The sequence below is a fragment of the Coffea eugenioides genome, chromosome 1, assembly GCF_003713205.1.
Source record: "Coffea eugenioides isolate CCC68of chromosome 1, Ceug_1.0, whole genome shotgun sequence".
In the NCBI taxonomy this organism is placed as follows: Eukaryota; Viridiplantae; Streptophyta; class Magnoliopsida; order Gentianales; family Rubiaceae; genus Coffea; species Coffea eugenioides.
Window position 1 is genome coordinate 50,760,633 of NC_040035.1, and position 12,039 is coordinate 50,772,671.

Sequence of the window (12,039 nt, forward strand, 5' to 3'; positions counted from 1 at the left end):
AGTTGTGTCGGTGAGTGATGTATAAAAACATCTACAAGCGGCTTATGTTTTAGAAGTATGTTCTAATTCGTGGTAATGGTCCAAACTAAACTTGTCTTACAGAAAAAAAAAAAAAAAAAAAAAAGGCAGTAAATCACGTCAATGCAACTATTATCAGGCACGAATATTAAGATAACGTGTTACGCGTCGTTGCGTGGAACAAGAAGGACTTCATACACTAGAACGACGCCGTATAGATTTCCAAATCCACGACCCCTTGCTTCGGTCCCAGGGTAAAAGAGGTGCCAGCAATCCCTACAATCCTCACTCCGAACTCATACGCTAGACACGACGCCGTATTGATTTGTAAGTATTCCTTTCACGAAACTGGAATTTTGTTTTCCAATTACTGCTTTATAATTCTTCGCTTTTAGAAATAAGAACATAAAATTCAAGCACGTATGGAAATCTTAATTCAGTTCTGAGTTGATTAATCATTGCTTATTTTCTCGGAACATCTCTTTCCGAAAAGTAAATTTTCTCGGAAGGATTGTTAAATAGGTGATTATGGCTTCTGTTTTCACCTTTTCTGTCTTTTTGTTTCTTCCTATATTCATAGTTGCCCTAGATTTTCTGTTATCCCTAATTTGTAGTTTCGGGTAAACTCGGTTTCCACTTGATTCAGCATTTTTTTCCCCCCCTTTTGTTAGCCAACCTAACTTTATGACATAAACCAGCTGAAGCTTTTCTCTTTCTCTCTCTCTCTCTCTCTTTTTTTTTTTTTTAATTTATTGAATGTTTCTTGATAGGATATCGGATAGTAGGAAAAGAGCTCTGGGCAGATCATGGCAGCACCAAATGAGGATAATCTGTCTTCTCATTCTCAGGTAACTATGGTCCATATTGAATTCTACTTTTAGTATGATGTTGCTAATGGATGTAATTCTTCCCCCATCTCTTGATTCGTTTAGATTTAATGGAATGGTCTGACTTCCTCATCAACTCTTTTAATGGTATTGTTTTGACAACTATTTCCTTCCTTCCTGTGCTACATTTTCCCACCTTTTAAGTTATGACTAAGTGCTCGTTGATGACTTGATGGGGTTGTATGTATCCGTTTATGCATATTTGCTAATGAAGACGTCTAAATCCGAGCTTGCGCAATATACATGCATTTAGCTGGAAATGTTGTTTTATGCGAACGAGATCCCATTACTTGTTTGTCCTTGCTCTATTTGCTCTTAGTTTTCCAATTAAATGCCTAGATATGCAAGATTTAGGTGATATGATACTAATGGCTTGCTTGTTTTTGGTTGCATTGGCAGCTTTCATCTCAATTTTTTGGAGAACTTCTGGATTCTATTATTGTTGATGTTGCATCTGAATGTCACCGAATAGCAAGATTGGGACTTGATCGTAGTTTAGATGACGAGGAAGAAGAACTGAGGTTATCAGCACAGGCTCGAGCCAGGGTAGCAGACCCTAGTAGTAGTGGTGAAACGACTAGCAAATATGTGCTTGATATATTTGGACAAACACATCCTCCTGTAGCTAATGAAATATTTGAATGCATGAATTGTGGCCGATCAATTATGGCTGGACGTTTTGCTCCTCATCTGGAAAAGTGCATGGGAAAGGTAGTCCTTCAAGTTCTATTATGATCTCTTATCAAATCAATTCAAGCTAAATTCATTAATGTATTGATCTGGCCATCTTGTTTTGGTTGCCATATGTTTTCCAAGTTTTTATCTGTTTGACCTGGGTGGCTAGTTTTTAGTTTTCTATATTAATTCTTGAAATTATAGTCCATCTTAAAATGCACTTCATGGCTGCAGGGCAGAAAAGCACGTCTCAAGGCCACAAGAAGTAGCACTGCTGCACAGAACCGGTACTCACGAGGCAACCCTCTTTCCAACCACTCCCCTTCCTCAAATTCCAATAGCATGAGCCGATTATCAAATGGAACCTCCCATGTGGCTGGTTACGAGTACTCAAATGGTACCATAGAAGAGCCATGACATGTTATTTGAAGAAAAAGCATACCAGCTGCAGCAGTTCAAATCAATGGCAACCAATTTATTGAATTGTGATGTATCACTTTTGGCTTGCTTTAAATTCCTTTTCAACGGCACAGCCCATAGAGAGGAGACGCTCATCATCCCCTTCCCTCCCTCCCTACCTTCCTCTTTCCTCATTGCTCAGCTGATGCAGTAATATTTGTAGGCCTATAGCCGTTCCTCTTAGGAATTTGAGGAATACTTCAAGAAACGGCTGGTTTTTGTCTTTCGACAAACCCCCACTGTCTAATTAACATATGGCAAGCCACTATATTTGATTGGAATGAGATATAAGCTTCTACTTATAATGAGCATGTATTCCTCTCCTCGTAGCTGCTGCAGCTGATTTTGCTACTTCTAGCTTTCGGGTGCGTCTCAGGTAGCTCTAAGAGGCGCTTAATACAATCCTATACTGTGTGTTTAGTTGAAGTCTTGAAGCTTGATTTGTTCGTGTCGAAAACGCAAAAAAAGGCAAAAATTCCGTTGCCGGGACTCGAACCCGGGTCTTTCGGGTGAGAGCCGAATATCCTAACCATCTAGACTACAACGGATTGATGTGCAGTTGAAACACGATAATTTAATGGAAGATATAGTGACTTGTAAACGCCCGGGCATAAAAATTCAAAAGCGAATGTCCCGTTAAAAGTTTATCGCGGTAAACGAATGTCACATATTAACTTCTTGTTAAGAAAGATGGTTAACTATTATTTTTGTTTAGAGCTGTTAAACGAACCGCGATGTAAATGAGCTTGATTTTGCTATGCTAGCATAAGTTTGAGTTCGACTTGTTCGTTTATTTAAACAAGTCAAGTTTAAACATCAAATTAGGCTCATTTTCTAAATGAATCAAACTAAACCCAGGTAACAAATAGTTCATTTATGTTTATTTAGGCTCATTTATATATTTATTATTCAATTTAGTGTGTCTAATTTTTCTTAATAATTATGTAGAATTAGATTCTCTTGATTGTTTAGGATTTAGTCTTTAAAAAAAAAAAATTTGGAACCGAACATCTTACATTTTGAGAAATTTTTCTCAATTAATAGGTTAATTAAATTGGTTAATTTTTTTAATATTGTATAAGATATTCAAACACATTTTAATTTTCTCAAGCTCAAACTTGATTCATTTGTATCATACAGGTTGAAATTTTTTTAATAAGTCGAGTCTGAATACAATTTTTGACTTGTTGAATAATCTAGCCACACTCAAATTCGGCTTGACAACTTAATGAGCTGAGCTCAAAAGCCAAAAACTCGACTTGACGTGTTAACAACTCTACTTTTTGTTTGGTTTGTCAATGATATGTTACATATTTGTCATTGACTTTTACAGCTAATATTTACCAATGTAACACTGTTTCTAATGGAGTAACTTTCTTTTTCCTTGAAGGTTTCCTGGAACCAGACAGCGAGACGGCGGGTTAAAATTTATAAATTCACTTTGACAAAGGATGCCACCAAAAAATTGAGCAAAAGCGAAATAATGGATGTCCGATGTGCAGGGTCTGCTGTATAAATTTCTGACAGTCACACATAGCAACACCAAATTTGACAACTAGAGACTAGAATACAGTTGCATTCGACTGAAACCTTTTAGTCAAAACCGTCTACTATTGCATTTTCTCATTTGCTTGCGAAATCATCTCTTGAAATGTACTGCACAAGAAAAGGATAGAGAAAATCTAAAGGAGTAGATTTTCTCATTTACAGGGCACTTGAACATCTACCAGCCATGTACTTCACCTTTTACCTACATTGCAAGACAAAGCCAGAGGCTGAAATTCATGCATAATAGAAGAACGTAGAGATTAAAACATGATCATATTCCAAGATACTATTGAAATAAGTAGCAAAATTCTCACCAGAAACCCTACCAATCTGTAAACGAAATACACATGTTCTGGGAGATTCTAGTTTTCAAGTTCTGCACTAGTTTCAAAAGCCATCATAGGCAATGGTAAAAATGGAGCTTTAGTTCTAAAGTCACAAATTCGGCAGGGGATATACATTCTACCATGCCTGTATACCTTAAAAATCTCAAACACAGCCGAGCACTGGATGTTTCTTAAATTAATAGGACCAAATAAGAAGTTGTTTCAAGCACATAGCAAAATGTGCTGGGATCCACTGGCCTGTGATATCTGAAGCAGAGACACAAACAAGCATAAAAAAAAAACTTCGAAAGCAAATGATGGAAATGTAATTAACTCTGAATTCTGAAACCGTAAATGGGATCCACAATCAAAATCTCTTAACTGAATTCTAGAAAGACGAGGACAACAGTTTGAACCTGTACAATCCCATCTCCTGGCCCCCTTCACAACCAATCTCCGACCACCCAAGGAAAAGGGAGGCGGGGCGCCCGGGGGGGGGGGGGTGGTGGTGGGGGGAATAAAATGCTGAAAAGAGAAAATTCCTAATACTCATCTCTGAAAGTATGAAGAATGGAAGTCTTCGATTTGAATTCTTCTCCTACTTAAATTAGATAAACACAAATGCCTAACCTTCATAGATGGAAGCAAACAACTACTTCCTTGCTTATGCAGAGACTCCAAGATAATGGATCAATTCCTATTCTTTCAATTACACAAGAACACCACATAATTTTCTTGAACTAGGAAACAGGCAAACAGTACACATAGAACTTAAGATGATGCAGACATAGAATGCCAAAGCCAAGCACACCTTGTGAGTGATTATAGAAATAAATGTCTAATTTAAACTTCTTTATGAATTTGCTGACACATACCTTGATCAGGGCAATCAGATTGGTAATGACCTGGCCGTCCACAAGAAAAACATTTGCCCCTGAAAACCCTCTTTGTATTTCTATTGCCATTGCCATCGAACAACGAGTCATCTGCTTGAGCCATCAGTTCTTTCATCTGACCAGTATCTCTCACCCTCTTTCTTACATTATCCAGGCTCAAACCATTCTCCATATCCAAAGTCATGTTTATATTCAACAATGTTAGAGTGTCCCCCCATGACACTGGTAAACTGTCCACCAAAACAAGAGATTGCATCTCATTAGGGACGTTGACACCAGCTATTTCCAGCTTATGTGCCATCAAGTCCATCTTTAAAATGTGATCCATAATCAGTGTATCATCTGACATATGATTGTTCATATACTTCTTGAGCAGAACCAACTTTTGAGCAGTGGAAGGAGAATTAAAGAATGCTTCAAGAGAATCTAGAAGAGCTTTGGCAGTTGGATAGTCATGGAAGCTAAGGAAGACATCATCGTCCATTGCTCCAAGGATAAGGTGGCGACACGTGAAATCATCTGCATGCCACTTATCATAAAGCTGAGCATCAACCTCAGATGCAGCATCTGTAGGCTCAGAAGGTTTTAGGTCTTTGAGGACATATTCAACTTGGTTATCTTCAAGGACATCAAAAAGGTCTCTCTTCCATGTAGAAAATCTTGATCCCTTGCAGTTAATTTTTAAATAGGTCTTCAATTGAGGATATATTATTTCAGATAGAGTTGCAGATGCACCAGGGAATGTGAAAAGCTCTGAAGAAGAACTTTTCTGCTTGGATGAACCTGCATTGAGACAGTGAGAATGCCAAATTTACAGCACCAAAAAATAAATAAATAAAACAACTTTAAGAGGTCATTGACTCCAAAATAGTTATATATCAGCAAAAAGAGGAAGGGCTAGGACTTCCAAAGGGGTGAAGACATCCACAATAACCTTACTATACAAGCTTAAGGAAGTTGGGTGATGCAGACAAGGAAATTCCCTGTTAACGAGCATGGACAAGTACAAAGAAAATTAAAGGGGGTTCATTTCGGCTGAATGTATCCAATTACAACAGGTTATCTAAATAATTTATTCCTTTATCTCTGGCTATATCAAGTGTATTCACAAGTTCAATTTTCAGGGAGTTAAACCATCTTCATCCAGTCCATCATATATAGGTTGGAAGCAATTAAGCACTTCAACTTTATCAAAAAAGCTACTAAAAGGACTATTAAGCAGCTCGACAAGCCATATAAAAGTAAGAGAAACTCCACTAAATTGCACTGCATTCCGAGTCCGAAACCATTGCGCACTAAATCGACACCAAAGATAGAAATAGATTGCAAAGCCATTCGATTCATTCTCGAAAGAAATTTCATTTACATCATGAGTTAAGTAAGTTTTAAAACAAAATTGATAGTCATACTAAGATAAATTATATACCTTGCTCAGGGCAATCTGATTGGTGGTGCCCTCGTTTCCCACAATTATAACAACTACCCCTGAATTTGTTCTTTAACTTCTTCGCATTGTTTAACTTTTTCAACGATCTAACATCGCTAACCATCCTCAACCGCCGGCTCACACAATCAAAACTCAACTTTTCTGTGGAAGCTCCATCCAACCCGATTGCCAACCGTTCCACATCATCATCCCAATCATCCGGCAGGCTATTCAACAAAGCCACAGCCTGCATCTCATCAGGAATCTTGATCCCTGCATACTCGAGTTCTTTCGCCATAGCCCGCATCCTGAACACATGCTGATAAATGTGGGCGTCCGCGGCCATCCGGTGGTCCCTGTAGCGCCTTAGCAGGAGAATTCTGAAGGCTTTCAGCCTATTATCGAAGCGGTGGAGGAGGGCTTCCATGATGGATGAAGGGGTGGGGTAGTCGGAGAATTCAAGGAGGAGATCGTCGTCGAGAGTCCTGAGGATGAGAAACTTGGCGGCGTCGTTTTTGTCGTGCCATTTGGGGTCCTCCCTGGTTGGGCTGAGGAGGTGGGGGAGTTGATGGTCGGTGAGGACGAAGGCGAGTTTGAGCTTCCAAATGAGGAAGTTGTCCCCCGTGGAGGACAACTTTTGGGTAGCTTTGAGTTCGGGGTATACGACGTCGGAGAGGTTGCCCATGATTAAGATTTAAGTGTTACTCCGCCGCTCCCTCCGTTTGGGCTGTTTGAGGTTTTGAGGACGATGACGAGGGTTTTGGCGGTTTAAATTCTATTTTAAGGCTCTGTCCAAAAATCACGCCCTTTAACCTACAATGAAAAGGCATTAATTTCTCGCAAGCTTTGGAACCACGCCTCTATCGCCGAAGAGAAAACATGAAAGGTCGACTGGTAATTATTACTACAGTACTACTTAATAATAAGATCCGATTGCAATTCACCGCATTACTCCCTCTTAATGTTACCGCATTGATTCATACCAGTAGACACGTCTTTCTCGTTTTATTGCTCTCTCTCTCTCTCTCATATTTATGAACAGACGCCATCAATCATTTTCGATGAATAGGTAGTAGACAAGGAATTAAAATCACAAAATGTGTTTGTCTGCCCAACTATTTATCTCCTCTGAGATATGAAGAGTACTAGGAAGGCTTGATAATTTTCATACGGTTAAGAGAAAGAGAGAGGAAAGATGTCAAGTTAAGGTTTTAATAATGGTCCGTTATAATAGTTTTACTGTCTAAGAATTACTTCTACTATTTTATTTGGATTAGGAAATTTTTTGTGTCTTGTTTATTAATAGAAAGTGTTAAGACTTGTCTATCGGGCCGTCGAGTTTATAAATAAGATATAGGGAGTCATATTATTATTATTATTATCTTTTGAGAAGAGTGAGTTTTCGGAAAGTGAAATTTGATATCCCTCGTTATTATGATATGAAACTAATACATTATTGTTGGTATTATTTCTTTTCACCGTCACATATTTTTGTTGTTATTATTCCTCCTCAGTCCCCGCCATGTGTATTGGTCACATATTTTATTATTGGCATTATTCCTTCGCGTTGTGTACATCGGTTTTATAAAATTTATCTCCAATAACTCTTTGGTAGAATTTTTTTGAGCTCAACAATTTTAGCTTACCACTTACACAACCCCATTTTCGTTACCAAAGAAATCGAGGAGGTTCGCATTGCCTGTTAAATTGAAACTGTGTCAAAAGACCAGAAATCCTGTGCCCCTCGGTCCTGATTAAAGATACATTAGTTTGAGAATGTGAAATACTGGAATACTTCTGCGGCTATTTTGTCCTAATGCTCTCTGATCTGTGTCAAATCTGCTTATTTTCCTGAAATTAACAAGCCTTCCTCTTCTTTAATCGAGTCCAGGATGAAAGAGGCAAAGAGTTTCTCTGTTTAAGAGGCTGCATAGCTGTCCTCAGAAGAATATCCCTCGTCCCTATTTTCCTCTTTACCAATTCCAATTTTGCTTTCAACATTGTGTTCTCACTTCTTTGTGCTCGTGTATCTTGTTTAGCGAAGGACACATGGATCCGTACTAGGTATTCCGATCATCGGAATCTGGTTTCTGTTTTATCCAAATAATGTTGGTACAAGTACGATCTAAGTGAATTAAAAGAAAAGCCTTGACAGTTCCAACCTTGGTTTACAGTAGTACATTAGCAAAAAGTATGCACAGAATGCAGCTGTCTTTAGCACAAGGCAAGCAGGCTCCGACCAGTTAAAGAACACATTGTAGGATGGCAAAATTCATGATCTCACAGAATAAGAAACAGTCTAGCAGATGATCCCTGGGAAATAGCATCTTACAAGAACCAAAAAGTGACATGATATGCTGATCGGATTTCAGACTGAAAAATGTTGTAGCAGCCTTCACTCCGTCTCTGGGAACTCAAGGATAGAAACCATCTCTCCAGTTAGTCAAATGATTCCCAGTTCTCAAAAACTTTCGGCGAATGATGGAAGGGTTTTGGTGCAGTAAGGCTTCCAAATCCAGAATGAAAGGTCTCCCATTTGGCAGTCACAAAAGAAGCATTGCCACAGTTGCTGAAGGGAATAGAATTTCTTGCCTTCAAATTATCTAGCTTGTCCACAAAACTTTGAACGCGATGCACCTGTAAGCAATTAAAACGCGATAAGCAACTTACAGATGATAATAAAGATTCTCGTGGGAGAAATTATGTCGAGGCTGGATGAACTAAGCAAAAGTTAAATTTAACTCCCTACTATGGAAAATCATATTGTGTCCAAAGGAAACTTGGAAAGCAGCAGTAGTAAATAGCGACAACTCATCAGCACTGGAAGACATGCAAATTCAAAATCTAAGTGATATGTCCCCATAAATGACCATTAGAATCAAAGAAGCTAATTAACTTGATTAGTGAAACACAATTGCAGGCTGCGACTAACCTCAATCCGCCTCTGTTCTCTTGCTTTTCCATATGCCTCAATAGAATCCAGTTTAAGCAACTGAATCATCAGCAGTTCTGTCAAGACTACAAATTCCTTCTCCGCAATATCATTGCCACTTTGCACTGCTTTCTCCAGGTCAACAACCTAAAGCAGAACACACAGAAATTCAGTTCTATAAATGAAAACAAAGGTTTTCTGCACAAAAATAAACGCTGACCTTGTCAGAGAGTTTATCAACCTCTGCTCTAACATTGGCAACAGCTTCATATGCTTTGTTTGGATCCTGGTGTTTCCTCATCTCCTCAAATTTTCTTTCTTTGCTAGCCGGATCCTCCAGAAGTATTATTTTTGACGTGTCTTCTACGCCCGCTATATGCAGACATTCATCATCATCTTTCTCTTTTCCTCTAAACAACAGCCTCTGCACCATAGGCTCTAGGCCAGTTTTACTGGCAAGAATTCGTTTTAGATCCCCTTCAATTAGAGCACGTGTAGTTTTTAATCAATATAGAGATACAGAAATAAGAATTGCAAACATAATCACTTCCCCAAAAAACCCCAATCAACCAAAGGAAAGGAAGAAAAAAAAAGGACAGAATCTTGGGTTTCTTAATTTCAAGATCCCAGAGGAAAAAGTAAGGACAATTTCAGGGGGCAAAGAATCTAGTAAAATTTTTAATTTTGGCTAAAAACACCACACTTCAATACTGAAAATGAGATTTCAAATCATGAAGAACGCTCATGAAAGTCTGCTGAAGGAAGGAAGTAAGAATTTTCTCAAAATGTAAGTAAAGAAAGATGAGAAAAAATTGAACCGAGGGACGAAGCACGTATGCACGGGAACGCCACACTAAAACTAAAAGGAAAGAACAGCTACACTAAAAATAACAAATGATGGTCAGGCGAAAACAGTACGTAATTACCGAAAGTTGACTGAGATGGAACAGTTACATCGTGGTGATAAGAATCGTGGGAAACCTTGATCTTGATCATTGGACCAGCAGAGCTTACAGGACCAGCTCCTCTCTTCTGAACAAGCAGACCACCAGGCCTCACCTCCCACTCGATCACAACCACTTCTTCATTGTTCGTCTTCCCATTCTCCCTCCTCAAGCTTCTACCTTTTGAAGATACTAATGATGATCTTTTCATACTCAAAATAAAATAGAGACGGTGGTATTTTACCAGAGCCCAGAATAATTCAAAGAAATTAAAAAAAAAATGTATAAAAGAAAAAAGGTGCGAGGTTACATTTGATTGAGATGACTGAGGAGCAGAGGTGAGTATAATGAGAGGAAGAAGAATTGAGTGACGACCATAAAAGAAAAAGACTAAAAGGCTGGGGAGGGGGTGAACGAACCACTTTGATTGGGACGCTGGAAAGTGACCTTTGAGCGGACATGCGCTTCGTCCTTGTTTACTTAAAGCTAGTGAAATTAAGGACAGGTGCCTTGAGGAGGCAAGCCCTCCTCTCACTATTATATACTTACTCCTAGTTACCAAAAATTATAGGACCATCATGTATCCTCTTTTTAAGTCCCTCACGGATTATTAAAAAAAAAAAAAAAAAAAAAGGTCCCTCCCTCCCAGTAGGGATGGCAACGGGGGCGGTGACTGCGGGGGGCTAATGGGGCGGGGGAGTGTACCCCCGCCCTGTCACCCGCTTTAAAAAAATAAATATATAAAATATATATGTATATAATTATATATATAATGTATAATTTAATTAGTTACAAACTTATGATAATGATATTATTAGTTATATGTATTATATGATGTCTATTAGTATATATAATATAATTGATATTATTAATTATACTAATAATTATATATGTGTATTAATACAAATTATTAATTGGTTATACTAAATTTACTAATACATTTATACTAAATCCCTAATTACACTTAATACAATAACATTTTTTTCATAAAAAAAGCACAAGCACAAGCACAATAATGAATTAGTGATTGTATTTGTGTCAAAAGTGAAAACTTGACTACTTTAGTTATATTTATTTCATCATATTGGATTGTATTCAAATAATTTTTGTTTGATTGTTTTTATAAGTTTCAATTGTAAAATTACAATGAATAATAATTTGATGATGTGTTGATATTTTAGTACTTGATTATTTGCTAAAATTTAACCATAATAAAATTATATAACAAATTTTTATTAGCCTTGCGGGGGCACCCGTGTGGGAAGCGGGCGGGGTGGGGGACGGGGGATGGGGCAGGGCCAGGGGGAGTTTGTAGGCAGCGGGGCGGGGGATGGGGGAGGGGTTCTCCGCCCCAACCCCGTCTCGTTGCCATCCCTACCTCTCAGGGTTGTAAGTGGGAATTCAAATTTCACATGCAACAAAAAAAAAAATTATAAGGATGATGCCAAAGTACCATTTGGTCCGGTAAGGTTTGTGTACCTATTAGTTCTTAACACAAGTCTCTTTAAATTCCCCCATCCCCTGTAATTTAGGATAAAATAGGTTGTACAATTGTTATCATCTTCGAAAAATATATATAATTTCTTTTTAAGATTTTTTTTACATATTTTGTTTGCGCAAAACAAAAAAGTCTAATTGTCTTTGCCAAGTTTTTCAGAGTACTTAATGTGGTATGATAAAATATGGATGCTTATAGTAGTATAACAAAAGTAACGATGATGATTATGACAACAATAAAAGAACCAAGATAGACAAATCTTGTTTAATAATCATGAAACAGCTTTGGGAGACTCCAACCAAATCTTGTTTCTGGACCGGTATATCCCTATGTCTAAGCAACTGATTACTTGAACAAACTTTTATTTTTGAAATTTTGATGTAATTTATCACATTAATAGATCCGATCTCCAAAATGTGCAATAATCGCA

General features: G+C 37.9%; 3 protein-coding genes and 1 non-coding gene across 6 annotated transcripts; 1 reads left to right on the top strand and 3 right to left on the bottom strand.

Annotated features, from left to right (window-relative positions):
- The first annotated feature begins 266 nt into the window (after window positions 1-266).
- LOC113779342 (SAGA-associated factor 11 homolog) lies at window positions 267-2,370 on the top strand. Of its 2 annotated transcripts, none has more exons than XM_027324914.1 (4): window positions 267-345; window positions 789-866; window positions 1,305-1,616; window positions 1,815-2,370. In XM_027324914.1, exons 2-4 carry the CDS (start codon window positions 825-827, stop codon window positions 1,995-1,997), a joined length of 537 nt encoding a protein of 178 aa, XP_027180715.1. In that variant the 5' UTR covers window positions 267-345; window positions 789-824; the 3' UTR covers window positions 1,998-2,370. The 2 variants fall into 2 exon arrangements, with proteins under 2 accessions (XP_027180715.1, XP_027180710.1); XM_027324909.1 differs by lacking the exon at window positions 267-345 and adding an exon at window positions 424-540.
- A 144-nt stretch (window positions 2,371-2,514) lies between these two features.
- Window positions 2,515-2,587, bottom strand: TRNAE-CUC. Its single transcript has one exon. It is a non-coding gene; the product is annotated as a tRNA-Glu (tRNA).
- A 923-nt stretch (window positions 2,588-3,510) lies between these two features.
- On the bottom strand, window positions 3,511-6,941 carry LOC113783422. 2 transcript variants are annotated; one of them, XM_027329562.1, is made up of 3 exons: window positions 6,236-6,941; window positions 4,789-5,592; window positions 3,511-3,789 (listed from the first exon to the last, which is right to left on the bottom strand). In XM_027329562.1, exons 1-3 carry the CDS (start codon window positions 6,918-6,920, stop codon window positions 3,779-3,781), a joined length of 1,500 nt encoding a protein of 499 aa, XP_027185363.1. In that variant the 5' UTR covers window positions 6,921-6,941; the 3' UTR covers window positions 3,511-3,778. The 2 variants fall into 2 exon arrangements, with proteins under 2 accessions (XP_027185363.1, XP_027185356.1); XM_027329555.1 differs by lacking the exon at window positions 3,511-3,789 and adding an exon at window positions 3,903-4,180.
- A 1,352-nt stretch (window positions 6,942-8,293) lies between these two features.
- LOC113775292 (BAG family molecular chaperone regulator 4-like) lies at window positions 8,294-10,507 on the bottom strand. The gene is made up of 4 exons (XM_027320110.1): window positions 10,094-10,507; window positions 9,388-9,644; window positions 9,168-9,314; window positions 8,294-8,872 (listed from the first exon to the last, which is right to left on the bottom strand). Exons 1-4 carry the CDS (start codon window positions 10,320-10,322, stop codon window positions 8,675-8,677), a joined length of 831 nt encoding a protein of 276 aa, XP_027175911.1. The 5' UTR covers window positions 10,323-10,507; the 3' UTR covers window positions 8,294-8,674.
- Between the last annotated feature and the right edge of the window lie 1,532 nt (window positions 10,508-12,039).

What these genes read in the sequence shown, in the direction of transcription:
- LOC113779342 (XM_027324914.1), top strand. Translation starts at nt 825, where the DNA reads ATGGCAGCACCAAATGAGGATAATCTGTCTTCTCATTCTCAG. An exon ending in ATCTGTCTTCTCATTCTCAG is followed by an intron (nt 867 to 1,304) that starts GTAACTATGGTC and finishes TTGCATTGGCAG; the next exon opens with CTTTCATCTCAATTTTTTGG. An exon ending in TGGAAAAGTGCATGGGAAAG is followed by an intron (nt 1,617 to 1,814) that starts GTAGTCCTTCAA and finishes TCATGGCTGCAG; the next exon opens with GGCAGAAAAGCACGTCTCAA.
- LOC113783422 (XM_027329555.1), bottom strand. Translation starts at nt 6,920, where the DNA reads ATGGGCAACCTCTCCGACGTCGTATACCCCGAACTCAAAGCTACCCAA. An exon ending in ATCAGATTGCCCTGAGCAAG is followed by an intron (nt 5,593 to 6,235) that starts GTATATAATTTA and finishes GTCTCAATGCAG; the next exon opens with GTTCATCCAAGCAGAAAAGT. An exon ending in ATCTGATTGCCCTGATCAAG is followed by an intron (nt 4,181 to 4,788) that starts GTATGTGTCAGC and finishes TCTCTGCTTCAG; the next exon opens with ATATCACAGGCCAGTGGATC.
- LOC113775292 (XM_027320110.1), bottom strand. Translation starts at nt 10,322, where the DNA reads ATGAAAAGATCATCATTAGTATCTTCAAAAGGTAGAAGCTTGAGGAGG. An exon ending in TCCATCTCAGTCAACTTTCG is followed by an intron (nt 9,645 to 10,093) that starts GTAATTACGTAC and finishes CTCTAATTGAAG; the next exon opens with GGGATCTAAAACGAATTCTT. An exon ending in GAGAACAGAGGCGGATTGAG is followed by an intron (nt 8,873 to 9,167) that starts GTTAGTCGCAGC and finishes AATTGCTTACAG; the next exon opens with GTGCATCGCGTTCAAAGTTT.